This window comes from Heteronotia binoei, chromosome 4, assembly GCF_032191835.1.
Source record: "Heteronotia binoei isolate CCM8104 ecotype False Entrance Well chromosome 4, APGP_CSIRO_Hbin_v1, whole genome shotgun sequence".
In the NCBI taxonomy this organism is placed as follows: domain Eukaryota; kingdom Metazoa; phylum Chordata; class Lepidosauria; order Squamata; family Gekkonidae; genus Heteronotia; species Heteronotia binoei.
The window spans coordinates 19521137-19548071 of NC_083226.1; the positions used below are offsets into that span (position 1 = coordinate 19521137).

At 50.3% G+C, this 26935-nt stretch overlaps 2 protein-coding genes across 2 annotated transcripts in view; both read left to right on the forward strand.

Annotated features, from left to right (window-relative positions):
• LOC132570347 (atrial natriuretic peptide receptor 2-like) overlaps positions 1-596 on the forward strand; it is a 41072-nt gene extending 40476 nt beyond the window's left edge. Inside the window, exons 5-6 of the mRNA XM_060236894.1 lie at positions 79-173; positions 418-596. Coding sequence (XP_060092877.1) covers positions 79-173; positions 418-567 — 245 coding nt within the window. The 3' untranslated portion in view covers positions 568-596. The remainder of the gene's footprint in view (positions 1-78; positions 174-417) is intronic.
• Positions 597-1501: 905 nt separating this feature from the next.
• Positions 1502-25669, forward strand: LOC132570040 (atrial natriuretic peptide receptor 2-like). Its single transcript, XM_060236481.1, has 9 exons — positions 1502-1628; positions 6089-7222; positions 11764-11966; positions 12777-12890; positions 14143-14278; positions 14563-14657; positions 14886-15015; positions 16754-16813; positions 25590-25669. The coding sequence occupies exons 1-9, from the start codon at positions 1502-1504 to the stop codon at positions 25667-25669; spliced, it is 2079 nt and encodes a 692-aa protein (XP_060092464.1).
• Positions 25670-26935: the final 1266 nt, after the last annotated feature.

Below are 26935 nucleotides of genomic sequence, written 5' to 3' on the forward strand. Positions count from 1 at the left end.
ATGGTTCATGAGTGACAACCAATGCTGGGGACCACATCGAAATAATGTGTGCCTCCCTCCCTGCCCCCTCCCCTCCAGGTGTCACTGGGATGGTGAGCCTCAACAGCAACAATGAACGAGAGATGGATTTCGACCTGTGGGCCATGAGGGATGTGGAGAGTGGAGAATTCCAGGTGTGTGTATTGGAGGTGGGGAAGTGTCCACCCCACTAGGCGCAGGAGAGTCCCCAAAGAGGCCCACTAGGTCACTGGGCTTGCATGCACTGAATAGGCACTAAAGAGCCCTGAGTTGGAGTGGGGGGGACCTGAGGGTGGTGGGAGGTGAAACACCAGGAACTCCAGGCTTTTCCATTTGGGTAGGATTCTGAGAAGGTCCATCTTGGGTCTGTGATCTGAATCCAGCCCCTTCTTCCCACAGGTAGTAGCTCATTACATCACATCAGAGAACCAGATCAACTGGACAGGACCCATCCACTGGAAGAAGGGAGGCCCTCCTCTTGACAACCCACCCTGTGTCTTCGACAAGGACGACCCCTCCTGTGGTAAGGCTGGGTGTGTCCAGGGGTAGAAGGACTTGATCTCACTGGCCTGTCTATGCTGGCCAGTCCTAAGCCCTTTCATTTACTCTCTGCCACTTCCAGCGGGGATTCATCTGCTAGGCAGGACAACCCTAAGTGGGAACATTCAAATGTCTCCCATTTTACCTCACGTTCTGCTCTTTGGTTGGGAGCACAGAGCTGGTTCTTCACCAAGCAGCTGGGCTGTTCACAAGCTTCCGACATCTTTTCATTGAGTTACGTTTTTGCATATTCGTACAGTGCAGCTGGCATTATTTCACATGTGTGCGTTCTCACACCTCCGAATGGGAGTCCTGGTTTCCTCCTTTCACGTAGACCCGCCGTCACTCTTTACTGCATGGCAACAAATCCAAAATACATACAGAGAGCAAATTGATCGGTCTGACAGTAATGATTTATTGTGGGGGAGGGGGAAAGGGAGTCTTTCTATTTGATGCTTATTTCATTCTTCGTTATCCTCAAGGGTTTTCACACATGCCCATTTTTGCTCAGCTTTATGGGATTTTAGCCCTTTCCTCCCCCCTGTCATTAGCATCTGGAGGAGCCTCCGTTTCGCCTGCCGCACAGATGCGGTAGCCAGTCACAAAAATAAGCATTGAGCAAATGAATCGGTCAAGCTGTGATTTTATAAATATGTGCTTTTGTAAAGGTCTTACCGTTTGGTGTTCAATTCATTTTGCGTGATCGTTGAGGTCCTTTGCACATGTGCTTTGCCACTTAGCCTTGTGGGAGTTCTGGCTGCCTACAATGGTTTGTTGGATTTATCTTCAGAGCAAGTCGGGGGCAAATCCAGGCCTACAAGTGAAGCATGGCTGGTTTTCCCTGCTTGGAGACAGGCATTCAGCTTGCCATCCCCAGTGCACTCTCAACCCACAGCTTGAAGTGGTGTTTTCAGTCTGTTGGGCTGGTCAGCCCTAAGTAAGGATGCTCAAACACTCACTGATTCAGCTCACCCTCTGCTTGCTTCTTGGAGCAGGCAGGCCCTTGGAGTATTCTTGGAGTATTGCCAGGCCCTTCAGCCATTCAAGAGCTTCTCAAGGCTACCTGCCAGGTAAGTTTTCGCATACAGCACAGTGCAGCTGGCAGCATTTCACACAACCTGTTGGGAGTCCTGCCTCCCCGAGAAAGATCTGTCATCTCTGCTTACTGCTCAGCATAAAAAATGAAAATAGAGGAAACTGATTGGTCGGACAGTGAAGATAAATAAACACAATTTTTTAAAAGTCTCACAGTTTGTGTTCATCGAAGTGTAATCATAGAGATTTTTGTGCATGTACGAGTTTGCCTATCATGATGGGTTGTAGAACCAACTACGTATTCTTTGTCTGGAGAAGCCTCAGTGTCACGTTCTGGGCAAATGCAGAAGCAGCTTGGCAGGGAGAGGAAGATGCAGCGGAACCAACACAGGGAATTGCGTGGCCACAAAGCTGTTCAGCACCTACTCAGGATGAACAGCGCAGAGGGGAAGGGGTCTAAACTCTAAGCAATTGGCAGCTGAAGAAAGTATCTTCCCCTGCTTTGTCTCTTCATCTCTAACCCTGGGGAGGCTAGGGAGACTTTCACCTCGGGGAATCCAGAGAATCAAAATTCGTGCAACACAATGAGTTTGATGAGTCACGATGGATTTTCACTGGAGCTAGGTAAGTCACTCTGTGATGTCTCCTGGCTTCATTATGCCTCCAGAAGTATTTGAGTGGAGACATTTCCTGCCTCAGGAGACAGAATGTTATGACCCTGTGCAGAGGGAATGTCTCTGTTATATCAGAGGGGCCTGCAGCTGAAATCAGACCTCTGGGGTGCAGTGGGGAAGTTTCCCATCAGGGGTGGGAATCTGATCCATCCTGCATTTAATCTCTCTGCGGCACCCCATGGGCTACTATCCAAGCAATGGAAAGCAAGCCCCTTAGATGGAGTAGAGATGCTTGTGTTGGGTGCCTAGTTTTTACCCTGCTTTTTTCCCCCTTTGGGGCTCAGAGCCCTGGGCAGAGATCTCCTTCCTTGAAACCTCACGTATCCCTTCTCCACCCCCTGCCCAAAGTGGCCGTGAATCAGAGTCCGGATGTTCCAAGGCTCATCTTGAGAACCTGATTTCAGTGTTGGGGCTCAAGCCTGGAAAAGTTGTAACAGGGCAGGGAGATTGTGTTTCTCTCCGCAGGGAGAGGGGCAGCCCACCCCACACTTCTTGGGCTAGAAAGAGGAGGTTTCCTAGGACACCTGGCATCTTCACCATGACTGAATCCTGCCTACATTTCAGCTTACAGGTAAGGATGGAGATGGCCACAAGAGCCTGGCACACTCACATCAGCAGCCATTGTGTGAATGCAGCCTGCTAGGTTGTGGGATTTGCAAAGGACTGGGCATGAACTACGATCACTGGGTGGGTGTTGGGGGCCTGGATGGTTTCCCAGAATCCTCCTTTCCTTAGGGCTGGATCTGTTTCTACCAGGGACAATGCTGAATGGCCATTACTCTCTACTCCACCTCTTCTCTGGGTATTCCAAAGAGCGTTGGCTGAGATTGGACATCACGCAACTCACCCATCACTGCTGACCTTGTCAAGGTGAGAGACTGTCAGTAGGGTGGGAAAGGTGTTTCCTCAGAGCCTGTGTGCTTTGTGAGGTAAAGCAGGCTGGAGAGAAGTGTCTCACAGAGATGCAGGAGCAGGGGCTGAATGCAGAGGTCACCCAGTTGAGAGGCAGGGGGGTAAATCCTTTCCTACTTTCCCCTCGCTCCAGTCCAGGGCTGGATTAACAATTAGGCCAAGTAGGCAGTGGCCTATGGGCCCCATGCCTTTAGGGGCCCCGGCTGGCTTTCCTCCCCAGTTCCCCCCCTGCTTGCATCCAGCAACTGAGCCACTCTTTGCCCAACTTGCTTGGCATCATCACCAGGTTTGCCTCTCCCCTGCAGCTTAGTAGAAGGGGCTTTTTAGAAGATGCCTGCAGGCTACAGCAGGGGCCATGGGTGGCGGGGTGGGCGCTCTGACTCTGAGATAATTTGTGAGGGAGGGGCCTTGATTTCAACTGCCTAGGGACCTCCACTTTTCCTATTTATGCTTGGCTTGTTTCTCTCCTCCCCCCCCATTAAAATTGAGAAATGGCTGAGACAACAGGTGGTTTAAACGGTTTGCAGAGGTGCTAAGGATAAAACTCTGCAGCACCAGGATAACAGTGCATGAGAAGTGTTACCGTTATGGTGCATTTGTCAGTTTTTCAGTTATTATCATAGGCTCTGCTTTATCATGCTTTTGTGGTCTGTTGTTTAGAGCAGGGGTCCCCAACTCCTGGTCCGTGGACCAGTACCGGTCCGTGGCCTGTTAGCAACCAGGCCGTGAGTTGTATAGTTATTTCATTATATATTACAATGTAGTAACAATAAAAATAATAAGACGATGACATTGGATTTATATCCTGCCCTCCGCTCCAGATTTCAGAGTCTCAGAGCAGCTCACAATCTCCTTTACTTTCCACTCCCACAACAGACACCCTGTGAGGTGGATGGGGCTGAGAGAGTTCCCACAGAACCTGCCCTTTCAAGGACAACTCCTGCAAGAGCTATGGCTGACCCAAGGCCATTCCAGCAGCTGGAAGTGGAGGAGTGGAGAAATCAAGCCTGGTTCTCCCAGATAAGAGCCTGCACACTTAACCACCATGCCAAACTAATACAAATGAAGTGCACAGTTGTGTCATTCCAAAACCATTGTGCCCCCCCTCCCCACCCCCAGTCCCTGGAAAAATTGTCTTCCACAAAACCGGTCCCTGGTGCCAAAAAGGCTGGGGACCGTTGGTTTAGAGTGCTTCAGCAAACCATTTTATCAGTCCTACGACTGTCTGCCTTTCTGACAAGGGTTCTTATGACCTGTGGAGATTTTGAACCCAGATTAACTATCCATACATTGTAAATGAACTTCTGAGTACAGCTGTCCTCATCTACTGTGGTGCTCCTGAACCCAGATTAACATGGACATCTTAAATGAACTTCTGAGTACCCTGTTGCTGCCCAGAGGCAGTGAAACACTGGTGACATCAGGGGGTGTGGCCTAATATGCAAATAGGTCCCTGCTGGGCTTTTTCTACAAAAAAAGTCCTGGTTGCAAGTGTATATCCCCCCCCCCCAATGCTTCTGTCTTTCTCTTTGCTAGATAAACCCATTAAGTGGCTGAAGGAGAGCCACCCTCGGCCTTTCCAGACTGGCCACTGCTGCCTGCCAAGGAAGAGCCTTGTTACCCTCCATTGACACAGCCTCCAAACGGAGCGCAAGAGAGTGCAGAAAGTGTTCTGTACATGCTAGCTAGGGGAACGTGGCATAAATGCTCACTGAAACCACTGGAGAGCCAGTGGTTATGAAGGAGGCCTGAGTTCAAACCCATATTTGGGGCCTAGCTGTTTGTGACATTATCTCCACGTATGCACACGTTTTCCTTCACACGTGTACTGAGTTTAACCTATGATAAACGTAAAACAACCACGTGTAGCGCAAATAATAAAATATGTACAATTTGACTGGTGGGTCTATTTTCTGTTGAATATAATAGGATACAACCAGCGTGTCTATTGTCTTCCATATGTTTAAATAATACAATTCAATGAACTCTGACGTATTGACAGATATTAGGAAATAGTCCCAATATATAGTTTCAGAAGTCCATAACGTGCTGAGGTTGGCATTGTAAGACAGATGCTATTGCAGTGATGTAAATGAAATTAAATGATATAAATGAAATTAAATGAATAAATAAATAAAATAATTCTTGTCTCCTGGTAGCTGTCAAATACCCATAACCAGGGAGGGCCTCCATGACCGCCTCCCTGACCCCAGGCCTGGCCTGTTGGATGCTTAGGCTGGAGAAACAGGATGGATGCTTGTGGGGGGGGGAGGGAGATCCAGAAGTATGTTTCAAGATGTGCTTGTTAATCTGTGCTCCTGATAATCTCTGTGGGTAAACACAGCGGCTAGCAAAGCATGCACAGAGGCACAGCTTTTGCTGAGAAAGGCAGTTTATTGAGGCCCCATGAACAACAAGCCACAAAACACGATAAAGCAAAATCCATGACAAGGGCAGATCTAATCTGATGTCCCTTGCCTTTTATAATTTCTCAGGCCTTCCGTTTCACTGCGACTTGGCAGTGTGTCTGTTATTGGGGCCTACACTGCCCACCAGGGCGGGGGGTGGGGGGGCACTGCTCTGAGCCCAGTCTTTCTCAGAAACACCCATCCCTGCCTGTGGCCGGCCAGGGCCCAGAGGAGCTCCAGGGTTGGTGGGCGGCCCAGGGACTCTCTGCCCGCCTCTCCAGCTGAGTGGCTGAGCATCCAGGGGTCAGACGTTCTGCCAGGACCTTCTCCCAGGTCACAGGCAGACTGTGAGCTCAAATCCATTTACCTTATTTCAGCTTGGGTCAAATCTGATTGCTCTGCAGGAAGCCAGGGCCTTGGCCTCTATGCCCTGGTGTTGGCCTTGGAGGGCCTCACCCTCTGCTTCCAGGGCACACCTGGCTGGGTTAAACCCTCTTGCAGAGGTCCTGGGGGTGGAGCCTGGGGAGGGGAGAAAGCGTAAGGCCGCACAGAGTCCACCCTCCAAAGCAGCCCCTTCCTCCACGGGGACTGATCTCCAGAGACTGCAGGACACCTGCAATTCCCGAAGATCTCCAGGGTCCACGTGGAGGTGGCCGAAGCCAGGAGAGTCACACAGGCTGGAGAACAGAAGGCAAGGCGGGAAGCTCCACGCTGTCCACCGAGAATCCTGGCAGCCCACGGGGAGGAGAAGGGCCCCTGCTCAGCCTTCAGCTCCTCCGGTTGGTTCCTGCCTGGCTCCCCCGACCTCGCAACGCCCCCGCCCCGCCCAGGCTTCCGGAGGGAGGCGCCCAGAGGAGCGCCTTTTCCGAGGGAGCACAGCGCGGCCGCCCCACAGACGGGCTTTCTCTGGCTTCTGCAGCCCGGAGCTCCTCGCCATGGCCGCGCCACTGCTGTTCCTGGGGGCCCTGCTGGGGGTGGCGCCCTCCGCCGCCTCCTCCTCCTCCATTGCTCCGCCCGCCGCCTCCCAAGCCAGCGCCGCCCCGACGGTGGAGGTGACTTTGGGGGTGCTGCTGCCTGAGAGCAACCTGAGCTACCCCTGGGCCTGGCCGCGCGTCCAACCCGCCCTGAGCCTGGCCCTGGAGGCGCTGGAGCCCCAACTGCGCCCCCTAGGCCTCGCCGTGCGCACCGCCTTCGCCTCCACTGAAGACTGGGAGGGCATCTGCGACGGCAAAGAGGCCGAGTTCATGGCGGGGGTTCTGAAGCGCTCCCACGACCCCGACGTGCTGCTGGGGCTGGGCTGCCTCTTCACAAGCATCAAAGCGGCGCGCTTAGCCCAGCGCTGGCAGCTGCCGCTCCTTCGAGCCGGGGTCTACCACCATGAACCGGATTACGCCACGACCGTGTACGCCGGCCCGGCGGGGCCCGGCCTCGGAGCCTTCGTGGCCCAGCTGCGCCGTCACTTCAACTGGACCGCCCCCGTCGCCCCCTTTGTCTACTGCGGCCGCCACGCATATTACTGGGAATCCTGCGTCTACCTGGCGAACCCTGCAGTAAACCCCCTCAATTTCACCAGCCACTTACACGACTATGAGCAGCCGGAGGAGGCTGTCCGGTTCATCGAGGCCAAGGGGCGAGGTGAGTGACGCCCGCCAGCCCTCCCGTCCAAAGCCGCCCCCTCTCATCCCCAGCCCGGGGAGTAGGGCTTGCCCGAGACTTAGAGGCCTGCTGCCCCTTATCCCCATCCCCCAGAGTCCTGGGGCGTTGGACCCCCTGCGTTCCCCCTCTCCATCCTCACTCGCAGGGGCTCTCCCGGGAAGGGGTGGCCCACTGGTCTTTTTTCAAACTCACCAAGAGAGAGGTCCAAGCGGGCAGCCGTGTTGGTCTGAAGCAGTTGAGCAAAGCAGGAGTCAAGCGGTACTTGTAAGACAAACCAAGTTTTATTTAGACCTTAAGCTTTCGTCTGTTCTCGAAGCACGCTTCATCAGACGAGGAATCCAGCACAGTGAGCAAAGCCATACATAGCTGAGCAGAGCCATACATAGCGACTACCAGCTCTGTATGGCTCTGCTCAGCTATGCATGGCTTTGCTCACTGTGCTGGATTCCTCATCTGATGAAGCGTGCTTAAGAGCACACCAAAGCTTACGGTCTAAATAAAAATTGGTTGGTCTTAAAGGTGCTGCTTGACTCCTGCTTTGTTAAACTCACCAATAATTATTGGGAAACACTCAAAACAGTTGCAATGGCTTCAGGGGACAATTCGAGGCCCTCTCCCTTTTAGCAAACAAGCCTTGATTTGTTGTACTTCATTTCTACCACCTCCTTGCCCACAGTGAGAACCCAAAGCATCTGACCCGTTTTGTCACCCGTTTTAGGTCTTACAACCAATGTTCCCTCTAAGCTGTGGAGTTTTGTGAGCAAAAATACTTCTTGGTGAGCTACTGGCATTAAAAGTCCTGAGCTACAGCGTAAATTATTTTGCTCTGGGGCCATTTTTTCCTGAGCTAAGACAAAAATGGGTGAGCCGGAGGCTAAAAAACTGTGAGCTAGCTCATGCTAATTTAGAGGCAACACAGCTTACAAGCACCCTGTGAGGTAGGTTAGGCTGAGAGTGTGGGGCTGGGCCAAGCTCTCCCAGCAAGGTTTTGTGGGGTGGGGTTCCGAAACTTGGATTCCTAGAACTTAGTCTGACCCTCCAATTAGTGCAGCTTATGAGCATTCCTAAGTAATGGTAAATTCAGAATCATAGAGTTGGAAGGGCCATACAGGCCATCTAGTCCAACCCCCTGCTCAATGAAGGATCAACCTAGAGTAGAGATGTGAAGGCCCGGAAAAAAACTGGAAAAATTCAGGAAAAAAATGATTTTTTTTCTGTTTCTGTCCTGAAGCCTTTTTTGTTTATTTCCAAAAAATTGAAAAAAAGAAAAGAAAAAAATTGATTATGGAATGTTTTATTTTAACATGATGAATAAAATATTTTAAGACAAGGTGTCCAAATATTTTCCAAATCATTTCTAAAAAATACGTATGGTATCAGATTATTCTAATTTCTGTGCACTGAGGACAAGCAAGTCCTAGGTCATGCCCATTCATTGAAACTTAGTCCTACACCCTCTTCTATACACTTCTCCCCTCTTCAATTCTTTTTATGAGAATGAGTTTTTTTATTTAATACTGTGAAGAGGAAATATGAATAATTGTTACTTCAAAAAAAATTTTGGAGATTTTTTTTGTCTTTTCCTCATAAACTAGTAAACAGTTCAGGAGAGTGTTGCTCCATTTGTTACAATTACAAATAAATATTATTTTAAAAGTAAATTATGTTTGTAATAATTGTTTGGATATACTATATTTTTAATATGCTAGTTGTGATAATTTCATGCCAAGTAGAATTGTCCATAGTCATATCTTATGTTCCTAAAGTAACAGAATAACTTTCAATCTGGAAAAGAAAAAAGAAGGGCTAATGTAGCATTTTTTTTAATTTTTCCACAAATTTACATTTTTTTACCAGAAAAAAAAAATGGGTTTTTTTCCGAGCTTCAAAATTTCTGGAAATTCTACATCTCTAGCCTAGAGCATCCCAACAAAGGTTTGTCCATCCAGTGAGGAGGAGGGGAGAAAGGGTATTGTAGCCGACCAGGGGTCACTTTGTAGAAAAATAGGTGGTGGAGCTCATTAGCATAACTCATTAGCACATGCTGCCCCTCCGCACCAGCCAAAAGCAAACGGACGCAAGAAAGGAGAACCCCAGGCGAGCAAGGCCTTCTTGGGCTGGCTAGAGATCCAGCCAGCCCAAGCAGGCCTCGCTCACTTGGGGTTCGTCTTGGCCATCCCACCCCCCAGTCAAAAGGCCAGCAAGCCACCTGCCACCCAAAATCACATAAGGAGGGGAGAAAGGGTGGCGTGGGCTTCACCAGGGCTTAATGAGGGCTGCTGGGTGTGTGGCAAAGCCCCTGGTGGCTAGCTGGCTGCCCGCTCTCCTAATCCAGGGATTGTTATGCAGCTGCACCTACTATTCAATGGACAAGGTAGGTGGAGAGGAGGAAGGGGAACCCTCGGAAAGGTTCCTTGGAAGTCTCTGAAGAGTCCACTGTTTTAGCAGTGCTCGGCTGCTTTTGGATTGAAAGCAGACGAGCAGGGCTTTCCACATTGCAGAAATCCTGACCGGGGTTGGGGAGAGCTACAATGCTTGCGTACCACGCTCCTTGGAAGGAGCGCGCTATGCAAGCGCTGGCCCCAGGCCCTGGCTCAACTTGGCAGAAAGGGGGCACCCAGCTGTGCCCCCCAGGCAAGGTGGCACCTGAGGCAGCTGCACCGGCTCTGGGCCCACCAGGGAAGTCCAGGGTTGCTGTGCAAGGCAGGCAGTGGCAAAGGACCTGTGAGCATTTCTTGCTTTAGTGCTCATGCGGCAACACATGAAGTCAGCAGGCTGGTCTACTTGGAAGTCAGTCCCACTTTGTTCCTTCTCATTTGCTGGTTCAGTGGGGGACTTTTAAATCCTTGAACCTCCTTATCAAGTTATATTATAACAGCACGAGGTCCTGTGATGTGAGAGCCAGTGTGGTGTAGTAGTTAAGAACATAAGAGAAGCCATGTTAGATCAGGCCAATGGCCCATCCAATCCAACACTCTGTGTCACACAGTGGCAAAATATATATATATATATACACACACACACACACACACACACTGTGGCTAATAGCCACTGATGGACCTCTGCTCCATATTTTTATCTAAACCCCTCTTGAAGTTGGCTATGCTTGTGGCCGCCACCACCTCCTGTGGCAGTGAATTCCACATGTTAATCACCCTTTGGGTGAAGAAGTACTTCCTTTTATCCGTTTTAACCTGTCTGCTCAGCAATTTAATCGAATGCCCACGAGTTCTTGTATTGTGAGAAAGGGAGAAAAGTACTTCTTTCTCTACTTTCTCCATCCCATGCATTATCTTGTAAACCTCTATCATGTCACCCCGCAGTCGACGTTTCTCCAAGCTAAAGAGTCCCAAGCGTTTCAACCTTTCTTCATAGGGAAAGTGTTCCAGCCTTTTAATCATTCTAGTTGCCCTTCTCTGGACTTTCTCCAATGCTATAATATCCTTTTTTAGGTGCGGCGACCAGAACTGCACACAGTACTCCAAATGAGACTGCACCATCGATTTATACAGGGGCATTATGATACTGGCTGATTTGTTTTCAGTTCCCTTCCTAATAATTCCCAGCATGGCATTGGCTTTTTTTATGGCAAACGCACACTGTCTTGACAATTTCAGTGAGTTAAGAGCAGCAGGCTCTAAGCTGGAGAACTGGGTTTGACTCCCCACCCCCTGTGCATGCATTAACTGCCCCGGGAGAATTACTCAGCACACCTGCAAAGTACAATCAGGTATCCCGTGTATTAGGATTGTAAGTGTGTCCCCGGTAACATGTGAACAGGGCTTGCATAAAGATGGTATGAATACATGAAGGTCCGTCTCCCGAATCCATGTTCTTGCACCATCCCACTGGCCAAAGAATCGAATTGAATTTTTAGATTTATATCATACCCTTTCCCGCAAGCGGAATCAGGGCAGCTTACATCAAAAGTGTAACATACTTATCAATTAAAGTATAAAACATCTAAAAAACATACATCATACGTGATTTATTATGCAGTTTGTGGCTATCAATGTGATCTGTGCACTTTATGTGTATATTATGGAATTCAATTTAAAAATCATGAAGAGCTATAAAGATTTCTGCCTTGAATCCACGGTTTTTTTGCCACTCAGTGGGGACATGAAGAACTGAATCTTGTTATCTCAGGTTCAGTCCATGGATGTTGAGATCTATAACTTTGCAGTGGATTTCGGTGGTGTCCACGTAAAAGTCATGAGAACCCATGCATCATGACAAAATGAATTGCTAGCCTAGATCCATGAGTTTTAGAGTGCAGTCTGGGAAAATGTTCTTGTTAATTGATGGGGTGGGGAGGACATGGATGGGAACCTGGCTGCTTGGACTGGGGAGAGGAGACTGCTTCAACAAAGAGCCAACGAGACAGATCACACAGAGCATCCTAAGTCAAGCCTTGTGCTTCATGTATGGCTGAGGGGCGCATTGCCCCTCACTGCCTGCCCTCCATTCCTCGCTTGTGTCTGACACGCACTCTTCTGGTCGGTTCGGTTTCTCCTTAGTGGTCTACATCTGTGGGCCCCTGGAGATGTTGCAGCAGATCATGCGCCTGGCGCAGGCTCAGAACATGACCACCGGTGACTACGTCTTCTTCTATCTGGATGTTCGGGGAGAAAGCCTGAGAGCTGAGGGGCATCGTGAGGCAGCCAAGCCCTGGCAGAGCAAGGAGAGCCAAGATACAGGAGTCCTCCGAGAGGCCTTCCAGGTGAGTCCAGGACTCTGCTGCAGGGAGTGAGGGAGGGAGTGGAAAGGAGGAAAACTAGTGAGCTGAAGATCGGGGCTGGAATCACCCCAAAGGACACCACCTTCCCTGGGTGTGTTGCTATGCAAGCTTAAGGGCGTGGTGGGATTTAGGGAGGCCACAGTTTAATGTGTTGAGCCACAATCACCAGGACATTGGAAGCAAGAATGAATCCTGCAGTGATTCTGAGCAAGTGCAGAGATTTTTTTCCCCTTATGAGTGAGTCCCCACAGCCAGCCTTTTTGCCTTGGGGATGCAGGGAAGGGGATGCTGCTTCTGGGTTCCCCCAGACTGAGCCACAGCCCGTCTAGTGAAGGAGGGGGACCTGCAGATGGGGCTCTTGGGGGGTCTGCCTTGGATGAGCACTTGGAAGGGGTGTTGGGAAGGGCCTCCTTTGGCAGGGAAAGAGATGGTTTGATTGCAGCCCTTCTATGCAATCCTGCATTTGCGACGCCTGCACATTAGGGACCAACTTGAGGGGCCACTGTGACAGGTAAGTGCAACCCTGTTTTTTACCTGGATGAAGCCCAGTGGAGCCTCTGGCCTCCATTCTATGTGTACAAGAATTTCTGGGTCAGAATCCCTTGACCCAAAGGGAGATGAGAGGGAGACAGAGGAGGCTGGCTCTCAGAGACACAGAGTCTTTTCCATCTTAACAGGAGACCAGCCCTGGCAGAACCCTGGCCTGGCTCACCTGCTGGTGTGTCTTCCCAGCTGCCCAGACCTGCCCAGGAGCTCCTCAAGGAGTCCCTTGACCTTTTCCTCTAATTGCAGACGGTGCTTGTGGTCACTCCCCATGAGCCCCAAACCCCCGAATACCGGCGTTTCCAGAGCCAGCTGATCTTGCGTGCCAAGAGAGACTTCGGTGTGGCAGTGAATGACTCAATGGTAAATCCACACACCCCTGTTTGCTTATCTTCTTCTGACCTCTGTTATTATGGGATGGAGGTCAGGGCCCTTTGTGAGAAGTGAGATGAGAGTGATCAGCCAGCGTTCAGAGGTCAAAACCACTTTTCACCTTGGCCTCATATATCACCTACCATGACAAAGAAATGACCCAGGAGAGTCCCCATGTTTGGGGTTGAGGAGGGCAACTGTGGCTTGGCTTTGCGGGGAGGTGGGGTCATTGAGGCTGGTTTGATAGATTCTGGTCAACATTAGCCCTTGATCATGCAGGGAGTTTGCAGTGGCCGCCTTGGTAGTTCTTTTGTCTGGGTGACCATTGTTGCTGCTTCCTCCCTGGTTTTCTGTCCAGAGTGCGTTTTCAGTTGTGTTCCCTGCACTTTGTGTTTCAGCCTTGTGACTCACCACCATTGCCTCCTCCCCCATTTCCTCATGTTCACCTTCAGCTCCTGGGTTCTGCCTTCCTTGTGTGCTCCCAGCCTTGCCTCTTGCCACCCAGGTCTGGACTGGTCTTCCCTCTTTGATCTGTCACCCAACTGGATGTTGTGGTCCAGAAGTCTCCTCAGTGTCATGGTTGAGGGAGGGTGAATCCTAGGCCTTGTTTTTTGGGTGGGCTGCCAGATCTAAGCTTGCCTGAGACATGGGGGCCACCAAACCTGCACAGACCAAGGAAAGGAAAAGGAAAGGTCCCCTGTGCAAGCACCAGTCGTTTCCGATTCTGGGGCGACGTTGCTTTCACAATGTTTTCATGGCAGACTTTTTACAGGGTGGTTTGCCATTGCCTTCCCCAGTCATGTACACTTTCCCCCCAGCAAGCCAGGTACTCATTTTACCGACCTCGGAAGGATGGAAGGCTGAGTCAACCTTGGGCCGGCTACCTGAACCAGCTTCCGCCGAGATAGAACTCAGGTCGTGAGCAGAGAGTTCAGACCACAGTACTGCAGTACTGCTGCTTTACCACTCTGTGCCACGGGGCCGCTTCGCACAGACCAAGAGACACCCCTAAATTCCCAGCATCAGACCACTTCCCCCACCAAGGAGTAGCTGCTGGTCTGGCTTCCAGATGTTTGAAACAGACCACCATGGTTACCACGTGGCACTTCTCATGGCTACATTAGCAGGGCTGTGTCTAGATATTCTCCAGTTATGACCTCCAAGGCAGTGGCTGCCAGTGGGGCGGGGAAGAGAACAGGAGAGTTCCATAATGTTTCTCTCACTCTCTGTCCCACTCTGGCAGGGGACCCTGGTGGCCGGTTGCTTCCACGATGTGCTGCTGCTGTATCTCAGGGCCCTGAGTGAAACACTCCTGGAAGGTGGAACCAAGAGGGATATCAGCCGCATCCTGGAGAAGATGAGGGGACTGAAAATCGAGGGTATTGAATCTTTGTGAGGTGAAAAGATAGGCAGAGGTGGTGGAGGCATGGGGAGGTTGCAGAGAAATTGGGGCTGGAGGTTGGGGAAAGGCATCACAAGATGCCCTCGACTGAGAGAGATCAGGCCAGGAGGGAGCAGGTGGAGATGGGGGAGGGGGCTGGCTTTAGAGGGGAGCTGCCCCAGAGCCTGTCCAACTCAGCCATGGTTCATGAGGGACAACTGATGCCAGAGACCACATGGAAATGATGTGTGTCTCCCTCCCTCCCTGCCCCCACCCATCCAGGTGTCACTGGGACGGTGAGCCTCAACAGCAAAAATGACCGAGAGATGGATTATGACCTGTGGGCCATGAGGGATGTGGAGAGTGGAGAATTCCAGGTATGTGTATGGGGTGGGGGAGAAGGTGTCAGCCATGGTAGATGGGGGAGGGGCTTGTGTGCACCAAAGAGCCACTAAAGAGCCTTGAGTCAGAGTTGGGATCTGAAGGTAGCGGGAAGCTTAATATTGAAGCCTGCAGGCCTTTTCATTTGGATGGGATTCTGGGAATTTCCAGGAGACATGGAGGAAGGTGCTTCTTCATCTGAATCCTGCCCCTTCATCCCACAGGTAGTGGGTCATTACATGGAATCAGAGAAGCGGATCAACTGGACGAGGCCCATCCATTGGAAGAAGGGGGGCCCTCCTCACGACAACCCGTCCTGTGTCTTCAACACGGAGGACCCCTCCTGTCGTAAGGGTGTGTGTGTCTAGGGGCAGAGGGGGTTGATCTCACTGGCCTACCTCAGGCCAGTTGCTGTTTCTAAGCCCTTTCATTCCCTCTGCCACCTCCATTGGTGATTTGTTTACCAGGCAGGACGGAATGTTCAGATGCCCGCCATTTTGCCTCACGTTCTGCTCTCTGGTTGGGAACACAGAGCTTATTCTGAGCCAAGCAGCTGGGTTGTTCACAAGCTGCTGATATCTTTTCATTGGGTTATAGTTTTACATATTCATACAGTGCAGTTGGCATTATTTGTCATGTTTGTGTTCTCATGCATCCTTATGGGATTCCTGCTTTCCTCCTCTCACGTAGACCCGCCGTCACTGCTCACTGCATGGCAACCAATCCTAAAAGATAGCAAATTGATCAGTCTGACATTAATAATTTATTGTGGATTTTTTAAAAAAGGTATTTTCATTTGGTGTTTTTTTCATTCTTTTGTCATCTGGGAGAGCTCTCTCAGCCTCACCGACCTCACAGGGTGTCTGTTGTGAGGGGGGGGGGGAGGTAGATGAGATTGTGACCACTCTGAGATTCAGAACAGAGGATGGGATATAAATCCAATATCATCATCTTCTTAACAAATCCTAGAAACAGGGCAAATTGATCGGTCTGACAGTAATGATTGTGTGTGTGTGTTTAAATCATTTGGTGCTCATTTCATTCTTTGTTACCATTGTGGGTTTTCACACATGTACGTTTTTGCTCAGCCTTCTGGGATTTTTGGCCATTCCTCTGTGTCAATTTAGCCAGTGTGACACATTCATCTTTAGAGCAAGACACTGAGCAAGCTGAGATCTGCAAGTGAAGCCCGGGTCATTTTCTCTGCTTTGAGACAGGCATTCATTATGCCATCCTCAGTCCACCCACCTTCCACCCAGGAGCCGCAGCTTGAAGTCTGATAGGTAGGGATGTTCTAATACCAGTTTACCTCATGATCTGCTTGCTGACTAGTATAGGGAACTAATTTATTGCCAGTTGGTCCAGCTACTCCAGAGAATCTCAGGGCCAGGTAAGTTTTTGCATAATCCAAAAGTATAATGCAATCGGCAGTATTTCATACATCCTAATGGAGTCCTACCTACCCCTGACATACAGTACCTGTTATCTCTGCTCACTCTCTGCAGCCAGTCATAAAAATAAACATTGAACCAATTAATTGGTCAAACTGGGATTTTGTAAAAGCAGCATGTGCTTTTGTAAAGGTCTTACTGTTTGGTGTTCAGTTCATTCTGTGTTATCGCCAAGGTCCTTTGTCCATGCACTTTTCCACTCAGCCTTATGGGAATTGTCCTCCTCCCTCCACGTCAATTGTCTGGAGCAGCCTCAGTTTCACCTTCTGCACAGATGTGAAAGTGCCTTGAAAGGGAGAAGGAAATGAAATTAAACTGGAGCACCACAACTAGTACTTATTTCTCTGGGACACCCATTAGTTGCGTTCGGGTGGTTTCCGAAAGAATGCTTTTGTTGACCTTGCTGGTTTAATGTGTTTGTCTTCAGGGCAAGACAGTGGGCAAATCCAGGCCTGCAAGTGAGGCATGGCTGGTTTCCTCTGCTTGGAGACAGGCATTCTGTTTGCCCTCCCCAGAGCACTCTTCTGCCCACACTCCACGGCTTGAAGGGGTGCTTTCAGACTGCTGGGCTGGTCTCCCCTAAGTAGGGATGCTCAAACACTCACTGGTTCAGCTCCGTCTCTGCTTGCTTGTTGGAGCAGGGAGTGGATTGATTGCCAAGCAGTTCAGCCATTCAGGAGCATCTCAAGACCACCTGCCAGGTAAGTTTCCACATACTCAAGCCGCATAGTGCAATTGGCAGTATTCTACACAGCCCGATGGGCATTCTGCCTCCCCCACAAAGATCTGCTCTCTCTGCTCACTGTTCAGCAGCCAGTCATAAAAAGGACTGGTCAGACAGCGATTATAAATAAGCACTATATTTTAGAAAAGTCTCACATAGAGATTTTTGTGCATGTATGAGTTTGCCTATCATGATGGGAGTTGTAGAACCATCTGTGTCTTTGTCTGGAGAAGTTTCAGTTTCAGCTTCTGGTCAACGGCAAAAGCAGCTTGGCAGGGAGAGGAAGACGCAGCTGAATCGACACAGGGAACTGACTGGCTGCAAAGCTGTTCAGCACCTCCTCAGGATGGACAGCGCAGAGGGGAAGGCATCCCAGGAGTGATCAGCAGCTGCAGAACCTGGTCTCTTCCCCTGCTTCATCTCTTCATCCCTAACTCCGGGGAGGCCAGGGAGACTTTCACCTGAGAGCATCCAGGGAATCGACACCTCAAGTGGCACAACTCAACAAGCATGATGAGCCATCATGGTCTTTGACTGGAGCTCGTTGGGTCACTCTCTGATGTCTCCTTGGCTCCATTATGCCTCCAGTAAGTATTTGAGTGGAGACATTTCCTGTCTCAGAAAAGGGGGACAGAACCTTGCAGAGGAAATGTCTCTGTTACAACTTAGGGGGGCCTGAAGCTGAAATCAAACCTCTGGGGTGCCGTGGAGAAGTTTCCCATCGGGTGGGAATCAGAACTCTGATCCATCCCACATTCAATTTCTGTCTTGCATCCCATGGGCAGAATGCAAACCCCTTAGATAGAGCGGAGATGTTTGTGTTGGGTGGCTGGTGGAGAGCCGTAGTCAAGGTTTTGTTTTTTTCCTGCTTTTTTCCCCCCTCTGGAGCTCAGAGTGCTTGGCATAGATCTCCTTCCCTGAAACCTCACGTATCCCTTCTCCACCTCCTGCCCGAAGTGGCCCTGAAGCAGAGTCCGAATATTCCAAGGCTGAGCTTGAGAACCTGATTTCATGTCAGGGCTCAACCCTGGACAAATTGTAACTTGGGGCAGGGAGATTGTGTTTCTCTCCGCAGGTAGGAGGGGCAGCCCACCCCACACTTCTTGGCCTGGAGGGATGAGGTTTCCCAGGACACCTGGCATCTCCATCCGCCACGACAGAATCCTGCCTACATTGCAGCTTATAGGTAAGGATGGAGATGGCGGCAAAAAAACAGGCACATTCACACCTGCAGCCCTTGTGTGAATGCAGCCTGCTGGGGTGTGGGATTTTCAATGGACTGGGGGGGGGGTGCCATATGTCATGAACTGCCATCACTGGGTGGGTGTTGGGGGCCTGGATGGTTTCCCAGAACCCTCCTTTCTTTTGGGATGGGTCTGTTTCCGCCAGTGTCTCAGGAAACTATTTTACCAGTCCTATGACTCTGTGCCTTCCTGACAAGGGTTCTTATGTCCTGTGGAGATCCTGGACCCAGATTAACTATGCAGACATTGTAAATGAACTTCTGAGTACAACTGTCCTTATCTACTGTGTTGATCCTGAACCCAGATTAACGCAGACCTCTTAAATGATCTTCTGAGTACCCTGTTGCTTCCCGGAGGCAGGAAATCCCCCCTCCCCCCTTGACTTCCATCGTGAGCCAAATACGCATTTCCTGAGACTACTTCAGGAGCACGTACCTCCTCCCCACTAGAATTGAGAAAAGACTGAGACAACAGTTCGTAGAGGTGCTAAGACTAAAACACTGCAGAAGCAAGATAACATTTAATACATGATAAGTGTTACCGTTATGGTGCATTTTGTCAGTTTTTCATTTACCATCGATTCAGTTTTTATCATGCTTTTGTGGTCTATTGTTCAGAGTACCTCAGCAAACCATTTTTATCAGTCATATGATTCTGGGCCTTCCTGACAACTGTCCTCATCTACTGTGGTGATCCTTAACCCAGATTAACTATATAGGCATCTTAAATGAACTTCTGAGTACCCTGTTGCTTCCAAGAAGCAGGAAATTCCCCCTTCCCTCTGCCCAGGCATTCATCTTGTTTCCCCAGCCTATTCCTCAGAGTGGAAACAGCCCAAGCACCCGGTGGGGAAGGGGAGAAATGGTGGTTGCTGCTAGGGATGTCAATTCGGTAAAGGGTTTACTGAATATTTACCGAATAGAAGCCTTTTCGGTAAAATTCGGAAATAGGGAATTTCAGATAGGCATCTGAGCCTATTTTGAAATTTCGAATACCTGAATTCTGAATAATTATGGTACTATTCGGAAATATTCGGTAAAGCTATTGCTTCAATAGAAAGCAATGGGGAAAGGGGAAAAGCAGTCTGTGATTGCCTTTACCACCTTTCCCTTGGATTTTCCCGCCTCTGGCTGGGGTGGGGGGGGGGAATGAGGCCCCTGACCAGTCAGAGCCATGCATTTTGCAGATTGCAGAATGAATGGCTTTACAAGACCCTGCAGGGCTTTTTTTGTTTTGCAAAGATAGGGGGAAGGGAGAAACCGCAGTTCTCCAATGGAATTGCATGTTTCCCCCCTCAAGCCAATCAGAGAACAGAACAATTTATTTTCAAACTGTTCTGTTCTGTACATGAGCAGAAAAAGGGTATTTATTTACCATCTCTTGCCCCCTTGACTCCATTGCTGCTCCTGTTGCCATAGGGAGACTGTGAGTGTGAGGTGAGCTTCTGCTTTTGGTAGACTGCTCTGCTGCTCTGTTCTCTGTGGCCTGGTTGGTGGTGTTCCTGAATCCTGGACCTGGACTTCACTGCATCTGTCTGGTGAGATCCTTCCTCCCCCCCCCCTCTTATAGTGGCGATTGGGGGAATTTTAGAAGCAGGTTTTTATTTTTAAATTTAAAAAAACCTTATGTTTTTTTTCCTGCTTTGGGCTGGTATCTGGTAGGTTTTGTGTTGGGGAGGGATTGCTGGGGGGATTGGGGGTGGCTCTGACTGGCCTGGCCTGCCTTGTAATCATTTTATAACTTTTTGGGGGTTTTTTAAAATTATTTTTGTGTAGCCTGCCTGAGTATCTGGTTGTGTTGCGGAGGGCAGGGGGGTTGATTCTGGGTGATCCTTCCTGGTCTGCTGCTTTGGGCCTCTGGTTCCTTCTGCCACAGGCCATTTCTGTGTGGCCTGAGCATCTGGTTGTGCTGTTTGGGGGGGGCACCATTCTCACCTGTGGCGCAGAGTGGTAAAGCTGCAGTACTGCAGTTGAAGCCCTCTGCTCATGACCTGAGTTTGATTCCAGCGGAAGCTGGTTCAGGTAGCCGGCTCCAGGTTGACTCAGCCTTCCATCCTTCCGAGGTGGGTAAAATGAGTCCCCAGCTTGCTGGTGGGGAAGTGTAGATGACTGGGGAAGGCAATGGCAAACCACCCCGTAAAAAGGTCTGCCATGAAAACGTTGTGAAGCAACGTCACCCCAGAGTCGGAAATGACTGGTGCTTGCACAGGGGACCTTTCCTTTCCTTTCCCTTGTGTGCAAACCTCATCTGTGTTTCAGTTTCTGCATATGGCTCCCCCCTCCTGCCTGACACACCCCTTTTAAACTTATCCACTATGTGAACAACCTCCCCGAATACTTGTTGAAAGCCATCTGCTGTCTGTTTCCAATTCCGTTGCAGAATGTTTTTGCAAAAATACAAATTTAGTATGAATCTTCCACTTCAGACCAACAGGACTGCCTCCCTGAACCATTCATCTCCTCCCTCTTCTTTGGCCTGTCCTTCTGGGCAAGGCCCTGCAGGAAGATTCTGGGCTCCCCCCTTCTGTCTTGGCGTGTGGAATACCCGAAGAGCCCTCAAGCAACACACCTTACAAATAGGTAAATGAGCAGCTTCTTTTCCATTGGGATCTTCCTTTCCTTTCTCTCTGAATGGCGAGAAAGATTTTGAAGAGCCCAGTTCTTCCTCAGTCAAGCAGAGACATCAGGACAGGGCTGCCTCTTCTGCCTGCAGCGATGGATCGTGCAATACTTGGCCCTCTTTCCACCCTCCCTGTGTTTAAACAGGACAGATCTGTGGCTGAACAAATTTGGCCCTGAGCTGGTGTCTTCAGCTGCATGGCTTTCGACCCCTTCTTCCTCTGTTTCCCACATTAACCCCGAGTCAGCTGAAACCAGATGAATGGGTGTCTGTCGGCAACCTGGCAGTCCAGCCCATCAGCATCCTGGAAGCTGTCTGTGGGCAGATTCCAGCCCCGGCAAGCTCTGTGGATCCCTGCAACAGATCTTGAGGACTTGCCCTCAAATTTACAAAAGGATCTGGGGGTAGGATAGGGAAAATTCTCCATGTGAACCTTGGTGCGATTTCAGAAATGAGGAAAATGTGGTTTCTGGCTTAAATTGGAAAGTTTCCCTTCCTGGTTCCTCTGATAGTGTGTATGAATGGGATGGAAATGGAATGTTTTTTTGAGGAGGGCTGTGTTGCAAGCAGGGCTTTCTTTGAACAGGAACACATTTCAGGCTAGCTTGGCATCAGGGGGCTTAATATGCAAATGAGCTCCTGCTGGGCTTTTTCTACAAAAAGCTTTGTGTGAAACAATGGTGATGGGGTTTGGCTTAATATGCAAATGAGTTCCCACTGGGTTTCCATAAAAAAAAAGTGCTGCACAAAAACAATGGTGATGTTGGGGGTGTGGTATAATATGCAAATTAGCTCCTGCTGGGCCTTTTTCTACAAAAAAAGCCGTATGTGAAACACTGGTGGCAACGGGATGTGGCCTAATATGCACTTGAGCTCCTGCTCGGCTTTTTCTATAAAAAAGCCCTATGTGAAACACTAGTGGCATCAGGGGGTGTGGCCTAATATGCAAATGAGCTCCTGCTGGGCTTTTTCTATATAAAAAAAGCCCTGGTTGCAAGTATATACTCCACCCACAATGCTTGTGTCTTTCTCTTTACTAGATAAGCCCATTACATGGCTGAAGGAAAGCCACCCCCAGCGCCTCTGCCCTGCCCACCACTGCCTGCCAAAGAATAGCCACCTTTCCCTCCACTGACACAGCCACCAAATGGATCATAAGAGAGGGCAGGAAGTGTTCTGTTCATGCCAGGCAGACATGGTTTGACTGCTCACTGAAACCACTGGAGGTCAGTGGTTATGGAGGAGGCCTAAGTTCACATCCATACTTGGGGCCTATTTTGTTTGTAACATTATCTCCGTGTATGCTCACATATTCCTTCGCATGTGTGCTGCTGAGTTTAACCTATGAGAAATGTAAAACAACCATGTGTAGCACAAATAATAAACAAAATATGTACAGTTCATCTGGCAAGTCTATTTTCTGTTGAATATGATACAACCGTCGAGTCTATTTTCTTCCATATGTTAAATAATACAATTCAATGAACTCTAATATATTGACAAATATTAGAAAATAGTCCCAATATATGCTTTCATAAGTTCATAAGGTGCTGAGTTTGGGACTGCAAGACAGATGTTGTTGCAGTGACGTCTTCAGCAGTCCTCCTCTTCCCTCATTGCCAGATAGACTGCCCACAATCCTGGAGGTTCCATTGGTGCATAGCAAAAGTAGCTGAAGTGTAGGCCTGCACCTAACAGATAGCCTGCCTTCAATCCTGGATGTTCAGTTGTGGGTATTGTCTGCCAACATGAGTGTAGGAGAAAAAATGGTCCATTTTGAATAAATTGGAAAAAAATAAAATGAACCTTCTTGTATCCAAATATTTGTATTTTCAGGCAGGGCTTTTTTTGTAGCAGGAACTTCTTTGCATATTAGGCCACACACCCCGATGTAGCCAATCCTCCAAGAGCTTACAAAGCTCATAGTGCAGGGTCTACTGTAAGCTCTAGGAGGATTGGCTACATCAAGGGGTGTCACCTAATATGCAAAGGAGTTCCTGCTACCAAAAAAGCCCTGTTTTCAGGAATGCACAGCATAGAAAGAGGAGGTTGGATTTATAGCCCAGCCTTCACTCAGAAGTCTCAAAGCGGCTACAATTGCCTTTTCTTCCTCTCCCACAACAGACAGAGCTGAGAGAGCTCTGAAAGAACTGCTCTGAGCAAACTATGATTGACCCAAGGTCACCCAGCTGGCTGCTTGTGGAAGCGCTGGGAATCAAACCTGGTTCTCCAGATTATAGTCCATCGCTCTTAACCATTACAACAGACTGGTTCTCTGATAGAATGTGATATCTTGTTCCATTTACTTGAATGAAAGACATTCAGAGCCTATGGCAAGTATCCACACTCAGTCATGTTCACAAGTGATGTCAGCACTAGGGCAGGGCGCAACTAGAGCGGCTGGCTGCTGTTTTGGACTTCACAACGGTGTCTGGCAGAAAGGAGGCCTGTCAGCAGGAGGGGGCAGGCTCTTCATCCCCACCCTAGATTGCCCCAAAAGCAACATTTGAGGGTCCATATACCCCTCCACTCCAGCGACAACAAAGAGTTCTGTATTCTTAGACTTTCAGTTTTCAGATCACCTTTGGACCAAGACCGCTTTTCAAAGCAATTTCAAGCCACTGTGAGCAGCTGCCTGGGTCAAGCCCAGCCCAAAGACAGGCTTGGAGGCAAACCCAGTTGGCAGAAAATTTCAGAATTTCCAGGGGATGGAGGCCTCTCAGAAGGCCCTCTGGGCTACATTTGCCAACCTCCATATGGAGCCTGGAGAACTCATGGAATGGCTACTGATCTGTGAACAACGATGATCAGTTCACCTGGAGGAAATGGCGGCTTTGGAGGGTGGACTCTTTGGCATTATAGCCTGCATTGGTCTCCCCACTGCAAAATATCCAGGGCCCATCCCAGACCATCTCACCCATACCTGAAGTCAGGTGTCCCTGAAGCAGACGGTGAGGACCACCAAGGCTTTGGCTTGCACCATTTTGCCCCAATTCAGCTGCTCAGCTACTGGAGAGGGGCGAGACAGTCACTGGGCCAGAGAGAGAGAGAGACTGGGAACACGCAATCCTGGAGGGGCTCTGCACTTTGGGCCTCCCCTCCCTTCAACCTCTTAGGCCAAAAGGGCTGAGAAGTGCAGGGGACTTGCTTACTCTCCACCCCCATCATATAACAAGCAAGAGGTGGGACAGAGGGCCAAAACAAGCCTCTGGCTGGTGTAAGCCTTCTGTGGGGGTGGGGTGGGTGGAGTGGAAAGGTATGCAGGTACAGAGGAATGAATGCATGGGGGGGGGGAGTGATGAGGGAGAGCAGGCCAGGGCAGACGGAGAGTGACCGGGACAATGTGGGTCAGTAGGAGCATCCTGGCAGTGGCAGCAGAGAGGGGGCCAGATGGAACCAGAACAGGCCTCTGTGGATGCTCAGCGCAGTGAAACTGAAGGTCAGTGTCAGGATCATCCTTGTCTCGTGGCAGCTGCCAAACACCCACAACCAGAGAGGGCCAACACCACTGCCTCCCCACCCCCCACTCCAGGCCTGGCCTGTGAGAAGCCCAGAATGGGGAAACAAGATGGATGCTGGGGGAGATATAATCCGATGTTGCTTGCCTGTTATCATCCTCAAGCCTTCCCTTCCATTGTGGTTTTCCACTGCGTCTGTCACAGGGGCCTGCCCTGCTCACCAGCCCTGCTCTGCGTCCAGTCTGAGGGTCCATAGACCCCCACCCCAGCGACGACAAAGACCTGTATTCTTAGATTTACAGTTTTCAGACCATATTCACACAAAGACTGCTTTTCAAAGCAATTTCAAGCCACTATCAACAGCCGCCTGGGTCAAGCCCAGCCCAAAGACGAGCAACCTGGCTTGGAGACAAACCTAGCTGGCAGAATATTTCAGAATTCCCTGAGGAGGAAGGCCTCCCGCAAGCCCCTTTGGACTACAATTCCAACCTCCATGTGTGGCCTGGAGATGTCATGGAATGACTACTGATCTCCGGACAACAGAGATCAGTTCACCCGGAGGAAATGGCAGCTATGGAGGGTGGGGTCTATGGCTCTATCACCTGCTATGGTCCCTCTCCTCCCTGGGCTTCACCCCCAAATGCCCAGGGCCCATCCAAGACCATGTCACCCATAACTGAAGCCAGGGGTCCCTGAAAAAGAGGGTGAGAACCACCAAGGCTTTGGCTTGCACCATTCTGCCCCAATTCAGCTGCTCTGCCACTTACCATAGGTGGGGGGGGGTGGGGTGAGAGAGTCACTGGGCCAGAGGGAGAGAGCAATCCTGGAGTGGCTTTGCACTTTGGGCTTCTGTTCCCTTAAACCCCCTAGGCCAAAAGGGCTAAAACGTGCAGACCCACCTCCATCTTATAACAAGCAAGAGGTGGGACAGAGGAAGGGCTGGATTAACAATTAGGCCAAGCAGGCCCTGGCCTATGGGTTCCCATGCCTTTAGGGGCTCCAGGCTGGCTTCCCCCCACCCCCGCCCCGAGTTTCCCCCCTGCTTGCAGCCCTCCCAGCCTCCACGTGCAGCCAGCCCCTGAGGTGCTCTTTGCCCAACTTGCCTGGTGCAGCTGCTGCTGGCATTGTCGCCAAGGTTGCCTCTCTCTTACCGTTTTCGCACACAGCTTACCTTGCAGTCACCACCCTGTTCCCTCTGCAGCGTCTGTCGGATTTCCCACCATCTGCGCCGGAGTTACAGGAAGTGACGGGGCTTTTGCGTAGCAAACGTAAACTGGCTTTTAGCGGTTTACGTTTGCCACACAAAAGCTGCGGCACTTCCTGTAACTTCGGCGTAGATGGTGGGAAATCCAACCAGACGCTGCGGAGGGAACAGGATTGTGACTGCGAGGTGAGCTGTGGACGAAAACGGTCTCTGTCTCTCCCCCTACAGCTTTGTCAAAGGAGCTTTTGGGGAAGCGCCCGCAGGCTGCAGTGGGCGCCACAGGTGGTGGGGCAGGTGCTCCGAGATAATTTGCATGGAAGCCCTTGAAATTTTGACTGCCCAGTGGCCCCCACAGTGTTTAATCTGACTGGTGTAAGCCTTCTGCGTCATGGGGTGGGGGGGAGTGGAGCAGGTATGCGGGTGCAGAGAAATTAATGCATGGGGGGGGGAGTCAGAGCTGTTGGGGGGGGCACGATGATGGGGGAGAGCAGGGCAGGCGGAGGGTGACTGGGACATGGTGGGCCAACAGGAGCCTCCCGGCAGCAGAGGGGGGCCAGATGGATGCAGAGCCGGAACAGGCCTCTGTGGATGCTCAGCTCAGTGAGTGTGGAAGGTCAGAGTCAGGATATTTCTTGTCTCACAGCAGGTGCCAAACAATCACAACCAGGGAGGGCCTTCCCCACTGCCTCCCCCATCCCACCCCAGGGCCTGGCTTGTCAAAAGATCAGGCTGGGGAAAGAAAATGGCTGTTTGGTGCTTGGGGAGGGGGGGCGGCAGGGCGGGAGATAGAGTCCTCAGAAGTATATTTTAAGATGAGCATGTGCATCTGTACTCTTGATCATCCCTGTGAATAAAGATGGCGGCCAGCAGAGCCTGCACAGAGGCACAGCGTTTGTTGAGAAAGACAGTTTATTGAGGCCCCCGTGAACAACACGCCACAAAAACACAATAAAGCAAAATACATGACAAAGGCAGATATAATCGGATCTTCCTTGCCTTTTGTCATTTCTCAGGCCTTCAGTTTCATTGTGGTTTTGTAGCGTGTTATCAGGGCCTGCACTGCCCACCAGCCCTGGGGGGGGGGGGCGGGCGGGCTTGCTCTGTGCCCAGCCTGTCTCAGAAACATCCATCCCTGCTTGTACCCGGCAAGGGCTCAGAGAAGCTAGTTGGCCGCTGTGTGAGACAGGATGCTGGACTAGATAGACCACTGGCTCTGGCCAAGACCTTCCCCTGATGTTGCCTCCTGGCTCTGAGATTCAGAGGTTTAGTGCCACTGAATGTGGAGGTTCCCCTCAGTCACCATGGTTAGTAGCCACGGATAGACTTGTCCTCCATGAATCTATCAAAACCCCTTTAAAGCTGTTTATTCTTGTGGCCATCACTACATCCTCTGGCAGCGAATGCCACATTTGAATCCCTCTCTGTGGAAAGCAGGAGCTCTTGACTGGTTTGCCTGCCTGTCCTTTGGTCTGTCCTGAACCTACTGCCCAGCAGCTTCATTGGACGCCCTCCAGTTCTAGTATTTTGAGAATGGGAGAAACAGTTCTCTTTGTCAGCTCTCTCCACTCCATGTG

Coding starts and splice junctions, on each gene's coding strand:
- LOC132570040 (XM_060236481.1), top strand. CDS start 1,502: ATGCTCAAACACTCACTGATTCAGCTCACCCTCTGCTTGCTTCTTGGA. Junction 12,891..14,142: donor TGGCAGTGAATGACTCAATG/GTAAATCCACAC, acceptor CCACTCTGGCAG/GGGACCCTGGTGGCCGGTTG. Junction 14,658..14,885: donor TGGAGAGTGGAGAATTCCAG/GTATGTGTATGG, acceptor TTCATCCCACAG/GTAGTGGGTCATTACATGGA.